Source organism: Idiotropiscis lumnitzeri, chromosome 12 (assembly GCF_059441095.1).
Source record: "Idiotropiscis lumnitzeri isolate Australia: NSW breed Sydney's pygmy pipehorse chromosome 12, RoL_Ilum_1.0, whole genome shotgun sequence".
In the NCBI taxonomy this organism is placed as follows: Eukaryota; Metazoa; Chordata; class Actinopteri; order Syngnathiformes; family Syngnathidae; genus Idiotropiscis; species Idiotropiscis lumnitzeri.
In genome coordinates, this window is record NC_142402.1 from 17,560,693 (window position 1) to 17,580,807 (window position 20,115).

At 46.5% G+C, this 20,115-nt stretch overlaps 1 protein-coding gene across 5 annotated transcripts; it reads right to left on the minus strand.

The window, feature by feature from the left end:
• Positions 1-199: 199 nt before the first annotated feature.
• Positions 200-19,585, minus strand: ankrd12 (ankyrin repeat domain 12). 5 transcript variants are annotated; one of them, XM_088310514.1, is made up of 13 exons: positions 12,681-12,708; positions 10,995-11,108; positions 10,333-10,495; positions 8,149-8,220; positions 7,690-7,830; positions 7,114-7,317; positions 6,796-6,938; positions 6,568-6,715; positions 2,361-6,484; positions 2,190-2,288; positions 1,894-2,037; positions 1,726-1,821; positions 200-1,287 (listed from the first exon to the last, which is right to left on the minus strand). In XM_088310514.1, the coding sequence occupies exons 1-13, from the start codon at positions 12,699-12,701 to the stop codon at positions 1,102-1,104; spliced, it is 5,655 nt and encodes a 1,884-aa protein (XP_088166640.1). In that variant the 5' UTR covers positions 12,702-12,708; the 3' UTR covers positions 200-1,101. The 5 variants fall into 5 exon arrangements, with proteins under 5 accessions (XP_088166640.1, XP_088166642.1, XP_088166639.1 ...); XM_088310516.1 differs by lacking the exon at positions 12,681-12,708 and adding an exon at positions 19,342-19,585 and having other exon boundaries at positions 1,726-2,037; XM_088310513.1 differs by having other exon boundaries at positions 1,726-2,037; positions 12,681-12,710.
• Positions 19,586-20,115: the final 530 nt, after the last annotated feature.

Consider the following 20,115-nt stretch of genomic DNA (forward strand, 5'->3'; position numbering starts at 1 on the left):
GAAATTACCCGCGGAATATCCAGAAATGTAGCGCGGTAATTATTAAAACCAGAAGTATTTAAATAGACAATGAAAGTGACTCATGATTTGTCAAGGCTATTCCATAACTTCATATGCTTGGGCCGCTATTTAAAGTTTAAAAAAACTTTTAAAAAATTATGGCCCCAAAAAAAAAAAAAAAATCCCAACACGAGCAAGCTTTAGTTTCACAACAAATAAAATTTATTCAATTATATATTACAAGTATGTACAGGTCTTGTAACAAGTAAATATTAAAATAGACATTTTTTTTTAGAACTATCGTTCATCAAAAGGCATTATGTTGAAAAAATAGCTTTTTGCTGTGACCTCACATTGAAACCGTTGAAGTTTTCTTTTCTTTTTTAAAAACTTCCTTGCTCTCCTCAACGGACTCGAACGCAAATGCAGGATGGCACACACACTAACACACACACACACACACGAGGAGACGGCGGCGAGGAAACACGGGAAGAAAAAAAAATCTTTCGGGGAGAGAGGGTGTTGAAAAAAGGCATGCACAGCGTCAAATTGTGATGGGAGAAGAACACAAGCAAAAAAATAAAAAAGAAATTAAAAAAAAAAAAAAGGACGGCGAAAAAGCACACAAGGACGTCACGGACACACCGAAAACAAACACTTTGGTCCATTAAGACAGGAGACGTTTACAATCAAAATATCTAGTACTTCTTTTTTGTTGGTTTGTTTTTGTACAGCGCTTTTTTTTTTTTAAACAATATTAATTACACTTTTTTTTTTTGCTATGTACAAATGCACATGTTCTTGTTTGTAAAAAATAAGTTAAAAAAAAAAAAAAGTAAGCGCACAATCTGTACACAAAAGTATCCACACAACATTTTGCAAGCGCGCGTGTGTGTGTAAGTGACCCTGCTTAACGCGACACGACGGTGGCGCTGGAAGAGTCGGCATCCTATGTGGCGTCCCTTTGGGGCCCCTGGACCGGCATCCGGCTGGTAGCTGGGGGACGCTAGGGCGGGCTCCTAAGTGCTGCCCCGCCGTGCCAATCGAACACGCCGCCCCTTTAAGTGCTTCACATTTTGGGCGTGGTGTGGCAGACTTGGCTCATATGGGCGTGAGGTCAAAATCGTCGTTGACCTCCACCAGCGGGATGTAGAACTCGGGGATCTCGAAGATGCTGGTGGACTTGTAGGTGGCTGGCTCCAGCTCTTGGAGCTTAAGCTGCCACTCCAGACGCTGCACGGCGTTCAGCGCCGCTGCTTCGTGCTGTTGACGCATCAGCAGGCACGTCTGGGAAATGCACAGTGAGTTCGATGAGAATGGTCATTTTAATATTTACAAATATCAAATCAAATATTAAATCTAAAATGTTTTCTCTCAATTTTAACACACACATCTACACATGCAGTTTCCGCACAATTCATTCTTCTATAAAATGTATATTTTAAATGTACATGGAAATAGTTTGACAATATTGTTTTAAGGAAGACAACCAAATGTAAAACAGTTTCTAAAGTTTACAGGGATAAGTGTACGGAATTATATATTTTTTAAAGTTAAATATGTGAAATTGTTTATTTTGTATTTTATTATTTACAATAAATACATGAACCAATTACAAAAAAAATAAATAAAATAAATACATAATATGGCCGTTAGGCACCAGAAGTCAAGTTGAGCCCATGTGAGACAGGTTTGAAGCGTTTTCGCGTAGACGTCAAAACTGACCTTGAGCTTGTCAAACTTGTCGTCGACGTCTTGCAGCCAGGACATGAACTGCCTGGCATTGAATCGATCCCTCACTGACGTTTTGCCGTCATCGCTCTGCAACGCGAAACACGCCGAGGTCAAGAGGCCGCCGGTCAAGGATGACCTGGTGGCTCTGGCGGTTCTCACCTGGACGTCTTGGGGCATGTTGTAGACTTCGGCGTCCAGCAGTACGGTGCAGGCACTGAATGGCAGCGTCTGATTGGCCAGCGTCCTCGCCGCCCGATAGTGCACACGGAGGACCTCCTGCTCGTTGGACACGATCAGCTTCTCCTGTAAGAAGCAAGAAAGAAAAACTTCTATTATGCGTGACGTTCGGTGAATCTTGCAAGACTTGATAGATTATGTCAGAGTATCTTCATTCGCCTTTGAAAAAACAAAAGATGGACGGACGGACGGAAAACGGCGACCGTATGTCATCTCACCCTCTCGATGCTGTGCTGCAGGCGCAGCTTCATGCGGACCACCTCCTGCTGTTTGAACATCTCCTTCAGTTGCTCGGGTAGCGAGGGGGGCGGAGTTATCTGTCCAGGAGATTCCCGTCAATTCATTCTCTAAGTTCTACATTTAGCGGTACGTTGTGTGTGAGGACCTACCGTGGGAATACAAAGCTTGCTGAGCGGGTTCCCATCCAGGAGGTAGGAACCGTTGAAAGTGACGTACTCGTCGTAGTACTGCGGCGGCTGCGGCGCCACGCTGCACAGCACCTTGCGCTTCTCCTCGATCTTTCTACGAATGTGCAGGAACTCGTAGTAAGGGTTGGCACGCTCCGTCTGGTAGGGCTCGATCTCTTCCAGTTTGACCGACGCCACGATGGCGGCGAGCGACTGCTGCTGGACGGGTTCACCGCTGTCCCGTTCAAGGTCCTGCTGTGGGATTGGACCGGTCTGGCAGGAGGGCGGCTTAGGCATCTTCCGTTTACGCGGGTGGGGCAATTGCAGGTCCACTTCCTCGTCAGAGGAGCGAAGCTTGAGTTTGGCGCCAGAGCAGTCCGACTCTGGTTCTCCAGACTGGGGGGACGAACTACTTGAGGTGCTGCTGCTACTGCTGCTACCACTACTATTGCTGCTGCTGCTGCTGCTACAGCTGCTGCTGCTCAGGTCGCTGTGGCTTGCCGGCTGCATGGCAACCAGACTTGAGTCTTCAGCCAAGGACTCAGGTTTCCTGTCCACTTCCATGGGCTCTGAGTGAAACTCAGAGGATAACTCCGCCGTGAGCTGCTCTTCAAGTAAAGAACTTGGAGGGTTCTCAGGCTTCTGCTGGACATCGCACATCTCTTGGTCCTTAGTCGCACTGGACTCATCGTCCGACATCTCCATCGGAGTGTCACAGGTGACTATATCAGAAGGTCTTGGATCTAGATTCTCTTGCGGACATTTAGACTCTGTGCTTGGTAGAGATTCAGACATGCAGGTGGACGGTACTGGACTTTCCGTTACCTCCATCTTGATGGTCTCAGGGACATTTTCTAGACTTTGTTGTTCTGTGGCATCCGTGGTCGTCGGCTGTTCCTTCTGGGCCAAAGCCTGGGCTGAAGAAGGGTCCACCGGCAGTTCGTTCGCAGGAACAGGTTCCCCTTGCTGGAGGATTTCAGAGTTCGTGAGTTCTGGTGGTTCTGTCGACAGAGATGCTAACGGTGGATCCAAGTCTCCGTTGGTGGCTTCCGTTTGTGAAGTTGGACTTTCCAGACAGGGGATGTCCCTCATGACAGTGGCGTCAGATGGTTCTATTGGAGGACCACCACACAGAGTGAGACTTGGTGGCTCTCTGTTCGGTGAGGAGCTGCCGGCGGAGTCTTTACACTCTGCAACCGACTCTGTGTTTGGACATTGTTGAGCGACACTCACCTCTTCTCTTTCTGCCGACATCTCCCTTGTACGCGGAGTCTCCGCGTGGGGCTTTGGCGGACTGTCAGTCACCCTGGTTTCAGCGGACGCGTTGGCATCCTCGTCCAAGATAGCCCTGAGGTACGGCGATTCGTGTCTGCCGGGAACGGTCGACCGTTGCGCATCCGGAAGAACAACGCAGTCCTTATCCAGAACAGACGGCAATCTGGTGGCTTGGATTACAAGAGAGGAATGCAGGAACGTGGGCTGCGTGTCCGCCTGCTCCAAGTTCATGTCGGAGTCATACTCCACGTGCTTCGGGGTCAAAATCGCAGCCTGGCAGGAGTCCTCCGAGCTGGCGACCGACACCAGGGACACGGACCTGGACATGAGGCTGCAGTGGTCGCTTTCGGGCCGCGGGGATCTGCTCAAGCAGTTCTCCACTGCCGACATGACCTTAACGCCGATGGAGGGCAGGCTCTTTCCATCTAGGGACACGGTCCTGAGACTGGAAATGTCCTTCAGGGTTTTCTCTCTGCCGTGGGCATCAGAAGTTTCCGAGCTTTTGGAGCGCATGAGCTCTTTACTGAAGCACGTGTCCGTCTTAGTCCTGTCTTTCGGCCTGGATTTTCCAGGGTCCGGCAGAGGTCTCTGTTTGAGCCTTTCTCGCTCCTTCTGTTTTATCTTCTCCAGGTGCTTCCGGTGCCACTGCTCGATCTCTTGGTCCTTTAGGCTAAGCATTCGCTCAAAGCTGGTCTGCATCAGGTCATCGTTCACCAGTCGCTTCTCTTTTGGCCTGGCATCTCGTGTTCCAGCACTGGGGGTTTTCGGTTTGGGCTTTTCAGCGTCCGTCTCACTCGGCTTGACTTTGCTGGTCTTGGACTGCTGGGAGCGGTCCTTGTGTCGATCCTTGTCTTTGTGTCTGTCCGAATCTCTGTCTCTCTCTCTTCGGTCCCGATCTTTGTCTGGGATCCTCCCCAACTCGTCCTTACATTTCGTGAAGGAGGACTTGCAACTTTCAGAGACATAAGACTTCTTCTCTTCCAAAAGTAATTTCAGATTGGAACTCGAGGACAGACTTCCATCTTTAAGCTTCTCTTTTCTTTTTCGGTCACAGTCCTTCTCCTTGGAGCGATCGGATCTGCTGTGATCAGAGGTTTTCTCCAAAGGCTTCTTCTTATCGGAACTTCTGTGATCCGTGACGCCGTAATCTCTATCAGAGCGTTTGTCCGACTTGTCTCGACTCTTTCGACTGTCTTCGTGCTTCTTAGCCGCAGATACAGACTTGAGTTTATCGCTCTCCTTGTAGTTTTTATCACCAGGCGAGTGGCAGGAAGCGGCTCCGGATCGCTCTTTTTCTTTCCAGCGCTCCAACTGATTCTGCGGTTCTGCTCTGTCTGTGTGCTCCGACTTGAGCTTTTTTTCCTTGTCCGGATGCTTTTTCTCCATTTTTTCCGGTTCCTTCTCTTTTCCTGGGAGCCGCTTGTCTGTTTTCTCTCGCGTGAGCTCCAGATGTTCCTGATCAGCTGCAAGAGTTATGGGCGTCTCGTCCTTCTCCTCTTTCATGTTGTGGCTCTGTGGCAGCTCGGCATCTGGAATCCGCCCGCCGCACTCGCCTCTGTCGTCGCGTTCTTTCGCCCTCTCCTCCCTGCGCTCTTTTTTCACCGCCTTGTCACGCTCGTCCCGCGGCCGCTTTTCTTTGCTGCTGAAATGTTTCTCCTTGGCGTTCTTCTCCTCCTTGAAAGGGGAGCCGTCGGACATCCTCTGCAGGGAGCAGTGCTCCTCCGTTTCACGTTTCATAGGCGGCGCGTCGTCTGTTTCGTCGCTTTTGAAGAAGTTCTCCTTCCAGAACTCTCTGTCAAACTCCAGATTCCTGTGGCCGTCTCTTCTGGCGTCCTTCTGCCTGTGACGGCTGCGCTCCGCCTCGTACTCTCTCCGATGTTTGTCTTTCTCCTTATGTTTAACTTTGTGTTTTTTCGCCGCTTTGATGTCCAGGTCTGTCTTGCGCGCGGCGCCTTCCGGGCCGACCGGGCCAGCGGAGTCTCTGCTGGGGCTGGCGCGGCCATCGTCACGCTCGCCATCCCTCTGGTGGTGCTTGCTCTTCTCCTTGTGCTTGTGCGCCTTGGTGCTGGAGCCTTCCGTGGAGTAGTCAGCGTCAGAGTAGTGGTTGTACTTGATGGCATCGGTGTGACACGAGCTATTCTCCTGCTTGAGTGGCGTGTGCTTATCCGCCAGACCGTGATTGAGTTTGGGTGACTTGATGGCCGACAAATGGAAGAGGTGCACGGATGAGTCGTCTTTGGGGCTGAAGGACATCTTGAAGGAGTCCTCCTCGCCTCGGCCTTTGTCAGTGCTCTCCGACACGGTGGCCAGCTGCAGGACCAGCGTCTTGCTGTTCTCCTTCCCGTCCTCTTGGTTTTCCTTATTTTTATTCTGGCTCTTGTTCTTCCTCTTGACTTTGCCCTTGTCTTTCTGCTCGCCGCTGTCCTTTTTGACCTTGACACCCTCCGAGCTCTGGGAGCAGGTGGGCGAGCTCCTTTTGTCGGGGAGGTTCTCCTGCTCGTCGCTGGACGTGTCCGAGCTGCAGTGCACCCGAGGGATCTTCGGCTTCTTGGACTTGGAGGGGGTTTCCCCCTTGGCACTCTGCTTCCCAGCCATATTGTTGCGCTCCTTGTCCTCCTTCTCTCGCTGCCGCAATTCTCGCCGCAGGATATGTCGGTCATTTAGCGCTTTACTCAGGTCATCCTCCTCTTCCTCGTCCTTGAACTCATACTCGTCCATGTCCGGCATGCACGATGACGACTTAGCCTTGGCGTCAGAGTCCTTCTCTGCGTCAGAGTCGTCCATGTTGTCGTCCATGCTGGACGGGTTTACAGAAGGCGGATCCTCAGAGTCTGCAATACAAAAAATAAGGGAAATGCATGACACGACTGACAACAATTTTATTTTGTGACAAGAAGATAAATATTTTGTGTACCTGAGGAGCTGTCGTCTTGGTCCGAGAGCGCCGCCTCTCCTTTCAACAGCTGCTCCAGCTCCTCCGAGTCGGCCACGTCCACCGGCCGTTCGCCGCGCTTGTTGGCCTGGAAGGCATCTCCACCGTGGCGTAGCAGCAGCTTCACAATCTGGAGGAGAATCCGCGAGAATGTGGAATGAACTAACGCTAAACATGATCTTAACAGATAATCGGTGCGAGTCATCTTACGTCTTTATGCCCGCTGCTGGATGCGTCATGGAGAGGCGTGTCGTCATCCAGCCCTTGCGTGTTCACCTCAGCGCCAGCGGCTATTAACACCTTCGCCACGTCGTAGTAGCCCAGGTTACAAGCTTCGTGAAGCGGGGTCCAACCTACGCGACAGACAAAATCGGTACATGTATTTCCATTACGATTCTCATGGTACACAGAGGCACAAACAAAGATAGACTGGGAAGTGGAACTTCCCTTAAAAAAAAAAAAAATCCATGCTATTGTTTTCATCTAATAATATAAAAATAATACAAGTGATTAAGTGGAGGGTCCGACCTGCAAAGTCCTTGACGTTGACATCAGCTCCCAAGCTGATGAGCTCCTTAACTTGCTTGGCGTCGCCTCGTATAGCGGCCATGTGCAGTGGGGTCTCGCCACGCTCGTTCCGCTTGTTGACCTTGTCCTTCTGCCGCGACGAGGCGCTGCTGGGGACCTTCTTGGAGACGGGCGTGGTCTGCGAGGGGTGGCTGGGTGTGGAATCTGTGATGGACATTCAGACAGAGAAAGACATGAGACAGCTTCAGTGTAACTCAAGAAAAGTAGCACGCTATAATATTGTACTCTATAAAGTTTTTGTCACAGTCCCCCCCCACCTCGCCCCCAATTCAATGGACATTATGCTGCTCCATCGGGTGTTTGGCATTTGCTAAACAGTTGCTTGTTGATTTCTTGCCACCATCAAAATTTTGTTCACAAGTTTAAGGAAGGGTGAAAAAAAAAGGGGGGGGAGGGGGGCAACGGCTCGCATCTTGAAAAATTTGGAAAAAGTTTTTTTCCCCCCGAACCCTCTTCAATGCGTAACCGGTTGCCCAGTGGGCTTAACCTGAACTAAACTCGAAATGGAGCACACACCAGGACTGTTGGCCGTCATTTGCATGAGTAGAGCCATCTGCTTGCGCTCGGACAGTGGGTAGCCAAACAAAAGGTTGGGGGCTTGGGACTTCTTGCCCCCGGCCTCCTTTTTCACCTTCTTCTTATCTGGTCCATCCTTATCTGCAAAAAAAAATAAAAACAAACCATTACACAGACAGACAGAGAGCGAGAGCGAGAGACAGAGAGAGAGAGAGAGATTCCTGTGTTGACTACAATCCCTCCACCTTGTATCTTGAAGCAGATTACAAGTATGAGGTTGAAAAGGCAGTTAAGACCCCACCCCCCTATTCCCCCCCAGTCTGTGAGGACACACATGCGTGGGCAGATGCAGGGTGAGAAAACACACACACGTGCTTGTGTGTGCTGCGGGCGAGGCGGAAAGGGGGAGTGAGAAGAGACTCGTGGAGAGCAGCGGCATCATTCCAATCAGTGGATTACCTGCGTACGTCCGGCAGGGGGCCGCTAATCTCTCCCCCCAGGTCTCAGCGGACTGGCCTGGGTCTGACTCATCTGTGGTGCAAAGCATCGTGGGAAAGCACGGCATTAAAACGCTCGCCCTGCTCACGTATACGCACGCACATTATGTATGAGTCATGGCGACGAACAGCGGAGGGTGGCAGTGGACAACAGGCTGCTCTTTACGCCCCACCATCAACCCTCAATGTTATTTTCACCAACATTCAAAAATGACTCGAGCAATTATGCCATTAGACTAACAATACACCACAGCTGGGTAATTAATTGATTTGATTAATCCCCAGAAAATTTTAATACACTTTTTTTAAGTGGCTTTCCGAATTTAAAGCACATCTCCGCTGACATGTACGGTTTACACTAACATGGCTGTGAACAGAGAGTTTATTTACAAAAGCAGCATCACTGTTGTAAGGACATTACTGAGAGATGCCATGAAATATAAAGAAATGAAATCATAGCACGAAGCGAGAGGACGAGATCTTGTGAGTGGTTCTGAGAATTCTCATCAGGCCGTGAGGCGCTGTCGACGTTTACAGCAAACAGCGGCCTCCAGGCACGATGAAAGCGAAGCTGGGGCAGCGGCGTTGTAAAATGCCCCATGGCACACTTTACTGTAATTACAGCATTTAAATTGAAACCAAACAAGCTGCGACCGGGCTAAATGAAGAGTCGATTAGGGTAGCAGACAAGCCTGTTGCACAAGTTCAAGGCGTTTGAGTTTGGAGTTAAAGTTGGAGAAACTCTTAAAGACAGAGCGCATGATTTTCTGAGAATCTCACATCCAAAAAACAACAAAACAACCGCATGTCCACGTCGGAACCGTCCCTGACCGCTCATACGTGGACAAAAGAAGAAGAAAAACAAAATACAGCTTTGCACAGTTGCAGGTTTTAAAATGACTGCAGGGAGTATTTATGGCAGCGGCAAGACGACGGAAATCACAATGACCATTTACGTCGTAAAACTTTGCGGTTGATCGGCCTTGTGGTTATTTTGAAGGATGCTGTCATGTTTCCTCTGTATTCTCTTACAGTTTGCAGAAATACAAAAGGAAAAAAAAAATCATACTGTCGAGTTCTGATGGTCACCCAGACAAAAAAAAATATAAAAATAAATTAATTAAAAAAAAAAAAAAGAGGAAAAAAAAAAGGAAACCTACCCCCCCTTTGTCCGACTCTCATAATGCCAAGCATCTCACGTCCCGTTTCTCCACCAATCACCGGCCACTCTCTCGCTCCCTCACACAGATATATGGTGCCTTCAGGGACCTCCGGAATTTATGAAGTTCCTAATAACTCGCAACTACTGCTCTCAGTCTATAATGTTTCCAAATTGTTATTCTTAATTGTTTTGCTGTTATTTGACTATATTAATCAGTTTTACTGTTTTGCATGCACCTGGAAGGGAAGCAATGATAAAATTTGGAACGGCATGTTCATGTAAATATCAGTTCATCACACACACGCACACACACACACACACACACAAAAAAACTCGCGCATTAACTTACGGCGGTATTTAAACGGCCTCTCACTGGCTTTTCAGATGCAGCCAAAACAATAACAAAAGCCAGTCTAGTGTATCGTTTCTTTACTTGTTTGCAGTTTTCCAAAAAGAAACAAACTACCAATGATATACAGTTCTAAAAAGATTTAGGCAGTTAACCACTATGAAATATTTTACGGTATACATTCATTTAGTTATTTTACTGCTCACAGTTTCATGTTGCCCTGTCCTAAAACGAAAAGATTGAAGCCAATTCTGCTTCAACATTTTTTTTACTGTTATACATGTGGTTGATGGGAGAAGTTATTGCAAACAGGCACTACCTTCTTTATGTTTAACTTCGACATCGTTAAAAGTGTTCCTGTTGACACAAAACAGCACCTTGCATGTTTTGCATTTTTCTCTTACCAGAACGAGCGCAATTTCTGGTGCAGCGTTAAAGTCACGCTCCAAATATACGCAGACAATTAACTTGTACATGGCAAGTCACTAAAGTGACATTCCCCAAATAATGATGCCGAACCCCAACAACCAAGTTGTTCAACAACTGGCCAACAGGTGGACGTGATTCGAGGACATGGCAACCCGCCTGCCAGCAAGTGCTTACGGGATGAAGAGGGGGAGGTAAGGAGTCCTTACCGGTGTCCGAGTCTCGCTCCTCCGTCGTCGTTGTCGTCCGGGGCGGACTGTTCGTGAAGGAGAGCTTGCGCTTCATGGAAGACTTGACTTTCCCTTCCTTTCCCAGCAACTCGCTCCGGTCCAGCTTGGGCGTTTTGGTGAAGGGGGACAACTTGTCTTTGCACTGTTGTGGAAACAAAAAGAAAAAGGGTGAAAAAGACATTTTTAGGGATACAATTATTTTATCTCTGCTATTTTTTATAGGTTCTCACTTAGTCAAGATCAAAACATTTGCCAAACTTGTCTGAAATAAACGGTGACGCAAGACTTTTCCATGCACCCTTTTCCAAAAAGTCAAGATAACCTCTGAGCTTTCGGGAAAAAAAAAAAAAAAAAAAGAAAAAGAAGTGTGGAGGTGGCCCAAACCAGTTTCTGTTGACTGAAAGAGGAGTCCGTATTTTTTATTTTTTTTTTTTATGCGGTGGGGGAAACTGTCATGACATATGAAATGTGCGGAAAAAAAAAAGAAGGCAATAATTAGGGAATACAGCGTCTTGAATTTCATGGCAGTCGCTATAAATACGACAATGACGTTTTAATGTCGCCGGCGAACCAAAGTCAGACATTTAAGGCTACAAGTCATTCCTCAAATAAAACTCAGGGTAAGGAACCAAGGTTTGTACCTTTTTCCCCGCTTGCTTTTCCACCATGGCGCCATCTCTGTCACTCCCAGGTTTGGCCATGGTGTGGCATCCGACTAGCTGAGACAGCTCCGGCACAGCGGGTTCATCATGCACCTGAAACCCAACAAAAACGTCAGGTGTATTTTTACGAATGTCAGAAAATGCATGTTCATGATTCAAACAAAAAGCGGGATTTTTTTCTCTCAATAGTATGGTCGAGAGAGGTTGAAAAGCGTTTGAAGTCATCATGCTACTCTTGACAATTGATTCCAAAAGTTACCCGAGTATCTGTAGCACGATATCGATCGTATATCGATTTTCTTCACAATCACGGCAAGACGGGCAACACGCCCCCTGCTGGATGCCAACGCAAGATCAGCCGTTAGTCAGCAAACAGACGTTCATCTCGCGGAAGGGAGGAAGCAAGAGGCCAACCTTAAAAGCGACAGTGGCCGCCTCGCTGAAGACAAATGTAGCGAGGGCAGGCGGCGGCAACTATAATTACGACGGCGTGCGGGCCCCACGCCAACTCGGCATTGGCCCGACCGGCGCCGCCATTAACCTTAGGCTGTTTCGAGTTGGGATCAAACCTCGACACAGTTCACACAGACGACAGCTAAAATGATCTTGGCAAGCTCACGCGGGCTATTTGAGGGCCGCATAAAAAGCCCATCAAGCGCACAAATGAAGCGTGTGAAAAGGGCACACCGATTGGCTCGCTGGTCCCCCAAAGGACTCCATATCAGGTCGCAAAACATGTTTTTTTTTTCCGGACGAAAAGGCGGAGGAATCCGGGAATGTGCTGCAATAGCAGTTGATGGGTGCCACAAGTTCTCCATGCAACACAGATGTGAAGCACTTCTCAGAAATCGCGCCTGTCCATCTTAATATTACCAGATTTGGGTTGAACTCAATAATGACCAAAAATAGTCCAATGGCCGAAAGCTGGGCTGAAGCAGTTTAAAAGAGTTCGTGCATCAGGGATTAATGCTGCTACTTCCGGTGTACCCGCCATGGCCAACAGGAGGCAGTATAAAAAAAGTCATGCAGGCACAAAAGAAGAATAGGACTTCTGCTACGAGTGATATGGTGATTCGTTAAAAGTGTCAAAGGCAGGTGATCATTCTTCCTCGCACATGAAGGATATATTCCAGTGATGCTTGTTAAGTCATCTGTCTACGTGTGTTACTGACAACCATCCTTATCGATGCTAACCGTTCGCATGGCGACACAGTTTTGCATTGTTTGTTACCATTAAGTGAAGTGGAGATTGCAACAAAAATGTGATTATTTGGAGGTGCGGTGGAGAGTGGGTGGTGGGGTGAATTATTTTCTTCTTGCTAGGTGAGGCGTAACAAAAAAGAATTGACAATGTACTCTGTACTCAAAACAGAAGTTATTTTTCTAGCATCAGGCTGAAACCTCCTATGTCACAATTCGGTAAATTTCACATTTAAAAAAAAAAATCTTGAATATCGGGGAATCCACACAAGTGGGTGTTATTTTTACAATAGTTGAGCAACTGTTGAAAATGGCGTGCTCTCTGACGACACAATGATAACGGTTAAACAAACGTGCAGTTTGTGGGGTCTCCCGATAAGTGGTCATTTTGGAGGTACGGGCATTCCGCCCAACGCCGGCAATTTGTCAAACCACACTGCGACGATTCTGATTGCTGGAACCTACCCTATCTGTAAATCCCGTCATGACGACAGCTCTGAGTGGTTTTGGCGTACGTCCTTGGTGGAGGTAAAGCTGCTAATGGAGTAGCTCCGCCGCGTGGTAACATGCTAGTGAGGGGCGCAATTCGGGATGCTTGTGGTGTTGGCGCAGCTGTACGAGAAGCACATCCAGTGTAGTAACCCGATCCTGCGACTGCAGCACGGGACCAGTGCTAAGAATAGCAACAGGGGCCTGACACGCAGCAGAGGAACAAGCAGCCGCAGTAGCGTCAACGTCGCCGATGGACCATATGCGTGGCACAAAGGAAAACCATACCATGGCGCCCACTTCGCCATGGTGACGACAACACGAGGGGGTGGAGGGAGCAGCACCCTCGCTGCGACAACAAACAGCCCGTCACACGTTTTCTAGCATTGTATGGCGTCAAGCGAAATGATGGTTAGGGGTGGAGAGGGGTTGGGTGGGGGTGTGCATCGATTCTCAGTCGCCGCCCCCTCCTCCACTACTGACTCTCTAATGAGGAGCAGGACAAAGGCAGGCGCAAAAAAAAAAAAGCCTGATTACTACAGGCGAGAGTGAAAGGGGGAGAAAGAGGGGCCGGGGCAGCAACAAAGGCCCGCAGAGATCCAGACGTCCCTATAGCGTGACGGCGGCACTCGGGGCTTCAGGCCAACGCCAGTTCCGCGTGGTTTCAGATGCGTTTTAACTAGGCACGCTGTCAAGATGACACAAAGGAATTGCCCTTCAACAACATACGTGATTAAATGGCACATCAGAGGAGGATGTGAAGCGCCACCCTGGCCAAATAGTGATAAAAGCGCATTTGCAATTAACAGCGATAAATGGTTAGTGCGACAGCTTCAGATTGCAATTATCGTATTAATGCATTTAACTGGTCTGGCATATTTAGCATCAAGCTTAAACGTTTTAATGCGGCCCGCCGAACTTGGAAGAAATTAAATGAATAAACCTTGTTAATGTTTTATTTTCTAAATACTGTGTTTTTTCAAAGACATACATTGTTGAAATGATTTGGTTCACTTTCATTGCAAATTAAATGTTTTTTTTTTTTTTCTCCAATGAGGTGAGGTTACCAAAACACTCCATCCATCTGCTCCTGGTCCGGCCCCTCTGTCAAATTTTAGAACCCATTGTGGCCCGCCAATCAAAATGTTTGCCCACCCTTGATCTATACTATAAACGCCGGGAGATCCTTTTTACCCCGCAAACAGCGGTAAACGCAGCTAGAGTTACAGAGCGGACCGGAACCGTTCCCAGCTCGGTCCAAGGTCGCACAGTGGGAATGATTGTCGCACTGTTGCAATAAAAACATAATTCCTCAATTGTCTGACTACTAAAACATGATGAAGGATGATATTCTATTTCTCCAAATGAAGGGTAATGTGTCTTCGGTGGAAATATTGTGAGCGTGCACTTGCCGGCCGTTAAAGTGAGCCAAAAGAATGCAAGTGAAGCCGTTGTGAATGTAGGTTAATGATCAGATATGCGAGCGGTGGACAAGAACAATGACGCCTTTGCTGGCGATTATGGGTTAAAAAGAAGCGGGGGTGTGTGCGGGTGCACATTGGGCATTAGAGTAAAGGTTAGGACCGAGGCTTGGGACGTGTCCTCATTCTAAAGCGAATCAAGCTCACATGAGCAAGGGAAACGTTTGCAGTCCATACGAGGAGGCTCCTCCACCGCGGATCGGGTCGGCTGAATAAGGAACACATGAGTGTGTCGAATGCATTAAAACAATTACGGTTAGCAAGTGGACGTGTTCCTGGAGGCGACCATTTAAAGCAATCACAAGGCTGCAGGTCTGCCGGCCCAATTATGATGTCATGCCTCTATCCAATGTTTATTTAAGTATCTGCTATGTAAGCAACATTATTAACAATGGGCGGCGTCAATTTGAAAATGAATGAGAATTTAATATTTTTCCAATTAATTTGTCGGAAGAAAAAACAAGAAATTCAAGACATGCTCGTTTCCGGTTTGTTTTGTTTTGTCATTTTTTTTATGCCACTCCAATCTAACCAATCAGGTGTGTGCAGTGCATTTGTGCTGTTTTGCATTCCGACACTGTACTCCTGCAGTCTGTCAAATGATCAAGCCCGTTAGCATGGCAACACGTCGGCGCGAGGACGTTTTTACGCGACAAAAACAACAACAACGCTCGCACATTCATCCGCCAGTGAGCACTACGAGGCCATGTTGTGTAATCGGCGGCGCGCCCCTCCCACTTCAACGCACATGTGAGGCGTCTACACATGCTCGAGAAAAAGCAGCTACGCGTTGGCTCGGGCTTTGATGAGAGGCGGTGTGTCATTTCCTAAATGGATTTGAGTAAAATGGTGATGTCATCATCAGGTTGCCGTTTAAAAGATTTAGGGAATGTTGGATGCCAATTCATAAAAAAAAAAAAAAAAGGTTTGAAAGAGGGTGAGGGCAAATAAGCTTTACAACAGAGCGTCTTTTATATGACCTTTCGATTGGTGCTTGTTTTTAAAAAAACAAAAAAACAAAAAGGCCCTGGAATTCACCAGAAATGGCTTCTTCAATTTCAAATGGCAGACTTTTGTTTCAATTTTAGAGATTTTTTTTCACGTATTTACTAGACAAGCCAACCTCTGAATTTAGTGTCCTTATATCACACACCTTTTTTAGAGGGGGGGGGGGTTCCAGCCACTCAGCAGTAAATATTCAGCCATTTCTGTAATTCTCCATTAATGTTGATTATCTTTGTGTTGAATCAAAATAAAACATTTACAGCAAAAGTCTGCTTTTACTTTGGGAAAACAATAGTCAACATCTTTGTGATTTGATTTTTTTTAAATGTTACAACCCAAACCAATAAATGGATAATAATCATTTTATACTTGTGCTTTTTCTTCCCTGTCAATTTAAAATAATGTCCCGGTCCTTTAATTACGTGGTGGAAATGTAGAGGGGGTCATTTCTGAATCAAATTCATTGACAAAATAATTAACAGGTTTGTAATTGATCATTAGTTGCAGCCCTTAAAGTAACGACGGTCTGCAAGTAAAACCCCACCTAACGTGAAAGAGAAAATTGAAAACATGTTTTATTGGGTCAATAAAAATGCTATTTTTTTTCTCTGTCTCATGATTAAATGATTTTCCTTATGCCACCCGACGCTTATGTAATTGTCCCTTGGTCAATGGGCTATTCTCCAACTTAAGAGGCTTATGGTCTGGCGGCTATATTATCCCTGCATGGCATCCAGGTTACACTGTACACACATAGGAGGAAGGTTTGAGCAAGCGATTCACGATGAAGCTGACATTCCAGTGCGCATGGACGGACGTGGATCCTTTTAGGCAAGAATTTAGAAAGCGGGCTAAAAATCACTTTAGTTTGCTGAACGTAACAATCAGACGGTTTTACAGACGCAACCACAGCAGCAAAACGTCTTTGATGCACACGAACAGACTGAAAGATGAGTTAATTCAGTCATTCGCCCCCTTATACCACTTAGGATTTAGCGATTATGTGAAAAAAGAATAACCGCAATTATTTTGATTGATATTGAAATCATAATACGACGATTATTCATTGATTTCAAAACTTAGTATTTATTCAACAAACAAAAGTCGCAAAATCCTTCATTTCCTTTCACCCTTGCATGCTGAACACTTTTATTCTTGATGTCAAGTCCAAAATGACTTTGAAAATAGCGTGTGAATTTCAAGCTTGCATTCTCATTGTGCTGCAGCCACACCTTTGTTGCAGCCGCACATTTTCAGCATTGCATCATTGCACACAATCAAACCGTGAATAAGCAGCCCCCTTTATCTCTTTATCTTATTCATTTTATCTTCTGTTGCTCTATTTTTTTTAACTTTCACTAGTCTTGGGACTTCCTGGCCTGCAGCCTCTGGTATCGGATTTTGTGCCGTAGCATGAGAAAATGTGCGTTGGTACAACAACAACAACAACAACAACAACAAAAAAAAATAATTCTGTGACTCCTTGAAAACTCAACGTTAAATATAATTTCAACAAACGGGCATAAAAATAAATTAGTAACAAAGTAAAGTTACAATATAGTAAATTAATAGCAAGAAAAATGATGCATACAAATAAATATGGGCTTTTTTTGCTGTGCGCGAGTCGGCCTCTTGGGGGCAGTGCAGCGAAATAAGAGAAAAGTTGCGATTGAGGTCGATAAATCAATGCAACTAGTTTGTCATTGATTACAAAGGATATGAGTGTTGTTGAGTGTAATCACAATACAAGTCTGTATGTTTCGGCGGCGAATATCCCTCTCGATGCTAATTTCCCGTTCGCATGTTGTGGGATTTGACAAAACAAATACACAATTGTTGCTGCATTAAAATAACAACCTCTAAGCGACGACTTGATTACTAAAACAGCTGTTGATTCATTTGATTATCTGCCAAATAAATCGATTCATTTTGACACTTTTATTGGATATGTTGGTTAATTTATTTGGACACTTGCTCCTTCAAATGTTACGCGTACAGTTAATAAAAGATTAGTAATGTCAAGAGGGAAGAAAAAGAACAAAACATCACATTCCATGAGTTATTTTGTGTTTGTTTGTTGTAATTAGAGAAAAAAAACATTTGGAGACAGTGGCGACATATACCAAAACCAATTCACCATTTGAATTTCAATCGGCTAAAAACCTCAAAAGTTGGCACCAATCTACAGATTTTTGGGCAAATACTCCTCAGGCCCTGCTCTTTGTAAAGTGTCAGTCGGACGTTTTGACAGCGAACGGCAGCGTGATGGAAGATCTCAGTAGCGGTCCATCAGGCAGGCGAGGCTTCTCATAGCCGAAGCAAGCAGAGGGGATAAACATCTCAAACGGTGCAGAAAAAAGATTCAGATTGCGTTTAGCACGGGCATTTTAAAAATATGGATGCACCAACAAGTCAAAAGCGTTTTAAAATGGCTGCCAATAGGCAAAATACAAGCCAGGTCCGTGCAATTCCAGTGCATTTTTCCCTAAATCATCCTTATATCACCTACTTTTACAGGTGAAGGTGTGAAATTAATTTGAAATGATGTTGAAGTGCTTTGAGATCAAAGTCTGTGGTGTGCTTGTGGTTTAAACTACGACTACAGGCAATTCTAAACATTATGGCTGGGGGAATCCATTATTCACATTTTCAAGGGGTCGCCGTCGACGCGATTCCTTTTGCTGCTATTTGGAATGAGGCTTTTGATCATTACACGTCTTTGATTATTCAGAACGCTTGAGAGATTATTTTGGATGAATTACGGCATTGACCAGCAACTGAGAGCACATTTTAAGACATTTATTGGTCCCAACCTAAGCGTTTACGGATTTTAACGTGCCTAAAAGAGACGACGTAGTGTTGGACGATGATTCAATTTCATGACGTTTTAAAAATAGCGGCTCCTGTAGTTCAAAGTAAGGCAAATGTTGAGTTGATCTTGCAACATATTGGAAACGGTTGACTCGAGGTATGTGCTTCTAGGCCACGAATCATTTTGCCAAGGTCACCGTCGCCTGCCTTGTACAAATCTGAATGAGAAAAGACTGTGGGGCGAGGGGTCAATGCAGTTAGACGGTTCATTTTACGACGTTAAATTGGTGAATATGTAAAATGATCATTTCTGTAGGGGGTTTACATTCATGCGTTGACAAAAGGGGACATAGTGGAAGAGCTTCTTTTCACATCATCTGTGAATGTTGAAGCTCGGAACATTATTTTACTTGGTTGATGACTGCTCCTCAGCTTGTTTGGTATCTGGAGAAATGAAGAAAATCCCAGAAGGGGAGAAAAACGGAACAATTTGTTTTGAGTAATGCAAAGCAGAACAAATTCAGGTGGCCATGTTGTCTAGGCCTACTTCCAGCCTTGGTGGTTTGTGCATTTTTATTGCCTTTAAAGTGACCGCTTAGAGAGCAGGCAGACGTTTTGTGTGAGTGGTACCCGTGTAAAAAAAATAAATAAATAAAGACAGGCGGCTTTTGTATCAGGAGGGAACACACCCCCCAACATGTCACAGTCAAGCTGGGAGGATCCAAGCTATTCAAAGTTGTTGTTCAACAATGGATTTTAAATGATCTAAAACGACATTTAATTTGCCATTTTGTTAAAAGGTCGGCACCCACCTTAAACACAAGTGCACGGCTGTGTTCCTAAACCTTCAAATGTGCACGGAATTGACAACATGCTACATAATAATAATATCTCGAATGCAGCTAGCATGTTACAACATGGTCGAGCATGTTTTTTTTTTTTGTGAGGGCAAAACAAGCCCAGCTCACCGAGACAAAAGCCCCACCACCACCGCAGACCCACACCAGTGTGTCAACCCCCCCCCCTCCTGCATCCCTCCTCTCGTCCCCAGCTAGGAAGCCAACTGTGCTAGCTCCACGACTTAAATACAGCCGGGAGACATTTGTAGCCCCTTCCACGCTCGCCACGCTTCGCCAGATATCGCGGCAGGTCGTTAACGGTAGGTGCTAATGTATACAAATGACCAAACGTGGCAAGCGTACGTAAGAAGACATGGAAAGACGTTTCAGCGCACGTACGTTACGTCAGTTTAGCTTGGCGCTCGCACGGGGGCTAACAGCAACTAGCACGATTCCGCCTCGCCGTCAGCGGGATAAACAACAAGCAGCCCGCCGCCTTACCTTTTACGTTGGCCGCCGTCGACTCATCCGTCGGTGGCTCGACGCGAAACCGTTATTCGTTGGTTCCTTCCCCCCCCCACCCCAACCCGCCCCCGCTTCCAAAAAGGGGGAAAATGCTCGGACGTTAACCGTAGCCTACGGCAGTGTGACGTTCGTCGCCGCCTTTTGAAAACATCGCAGCCAGTTCGTACGTCCTCCTCCTCTCCAGCCGAGAAAAGACCAGCATAAACACGCGAGCGGCCTGTCTGATTGGTGTGTGGGATACACGTGACGCTGACCGGCCACTCTGATTGGTCCGCGAGAGCCCATGTGACCCAGCCCCAGTTTTACCCTGAGCTTAAAAGGTTCTCTCGCCTAGGATCGGAACGGGCTGGTCGAGATGGTGGTGCAGTACGTGCGAAAGTCATTTATTCGCTTTTACTCGGCGTAAAACGTTGGGCCGGTAAGAACAATCGCCATGCTGTTGCGTTGTGCTAGCTTTAAGGGCGTAAATGTGCCTTTTTAGGGGGGGGCAGGCATTGACGTCATTGGTGTTACGATGAAGAACCTTCTTGAAAAAAAATCTCAAAAACTGTCCTTTGGATTCTCCCTTACATATTGTGCTATTAAACGCCATATCGCTTCGGTCCAAAGACCGTCAAGCCCATTTTTTTTTCGTGTCGAATCTGTTGCGCAGTGACATTTGCATGACGCGCATGCGCAGAGGCTCTTATTTATGGCATTTGCGCATGTGCGGACGCCCCTATTATGACATGTTGCGAAGCAGGCTTTGGA

Bases quoted from the DNA above. Each gene is read 5' to 3' on its own strand.
- ankrd12 (XM_088310513.1), bottom strand. From the start codon at position 12,701: ATGACGGGATTTACAGATAGG. The intron at 6,716-6,795 runs GTAAGATGACTC...ATTCTCCTCCAG, and splicing joins CCAGCAGCGGGCATAAAGAC to ATTGTGAAGCTGCTGCTACG. The intron at 1,288-1,725 runs GTCAGTTTTGAC...TGCATTTCCCAG, and splicing joins ACAAGTTTGACAAGCTCAAG to ACGTGCCTGCTGATGCGTCA.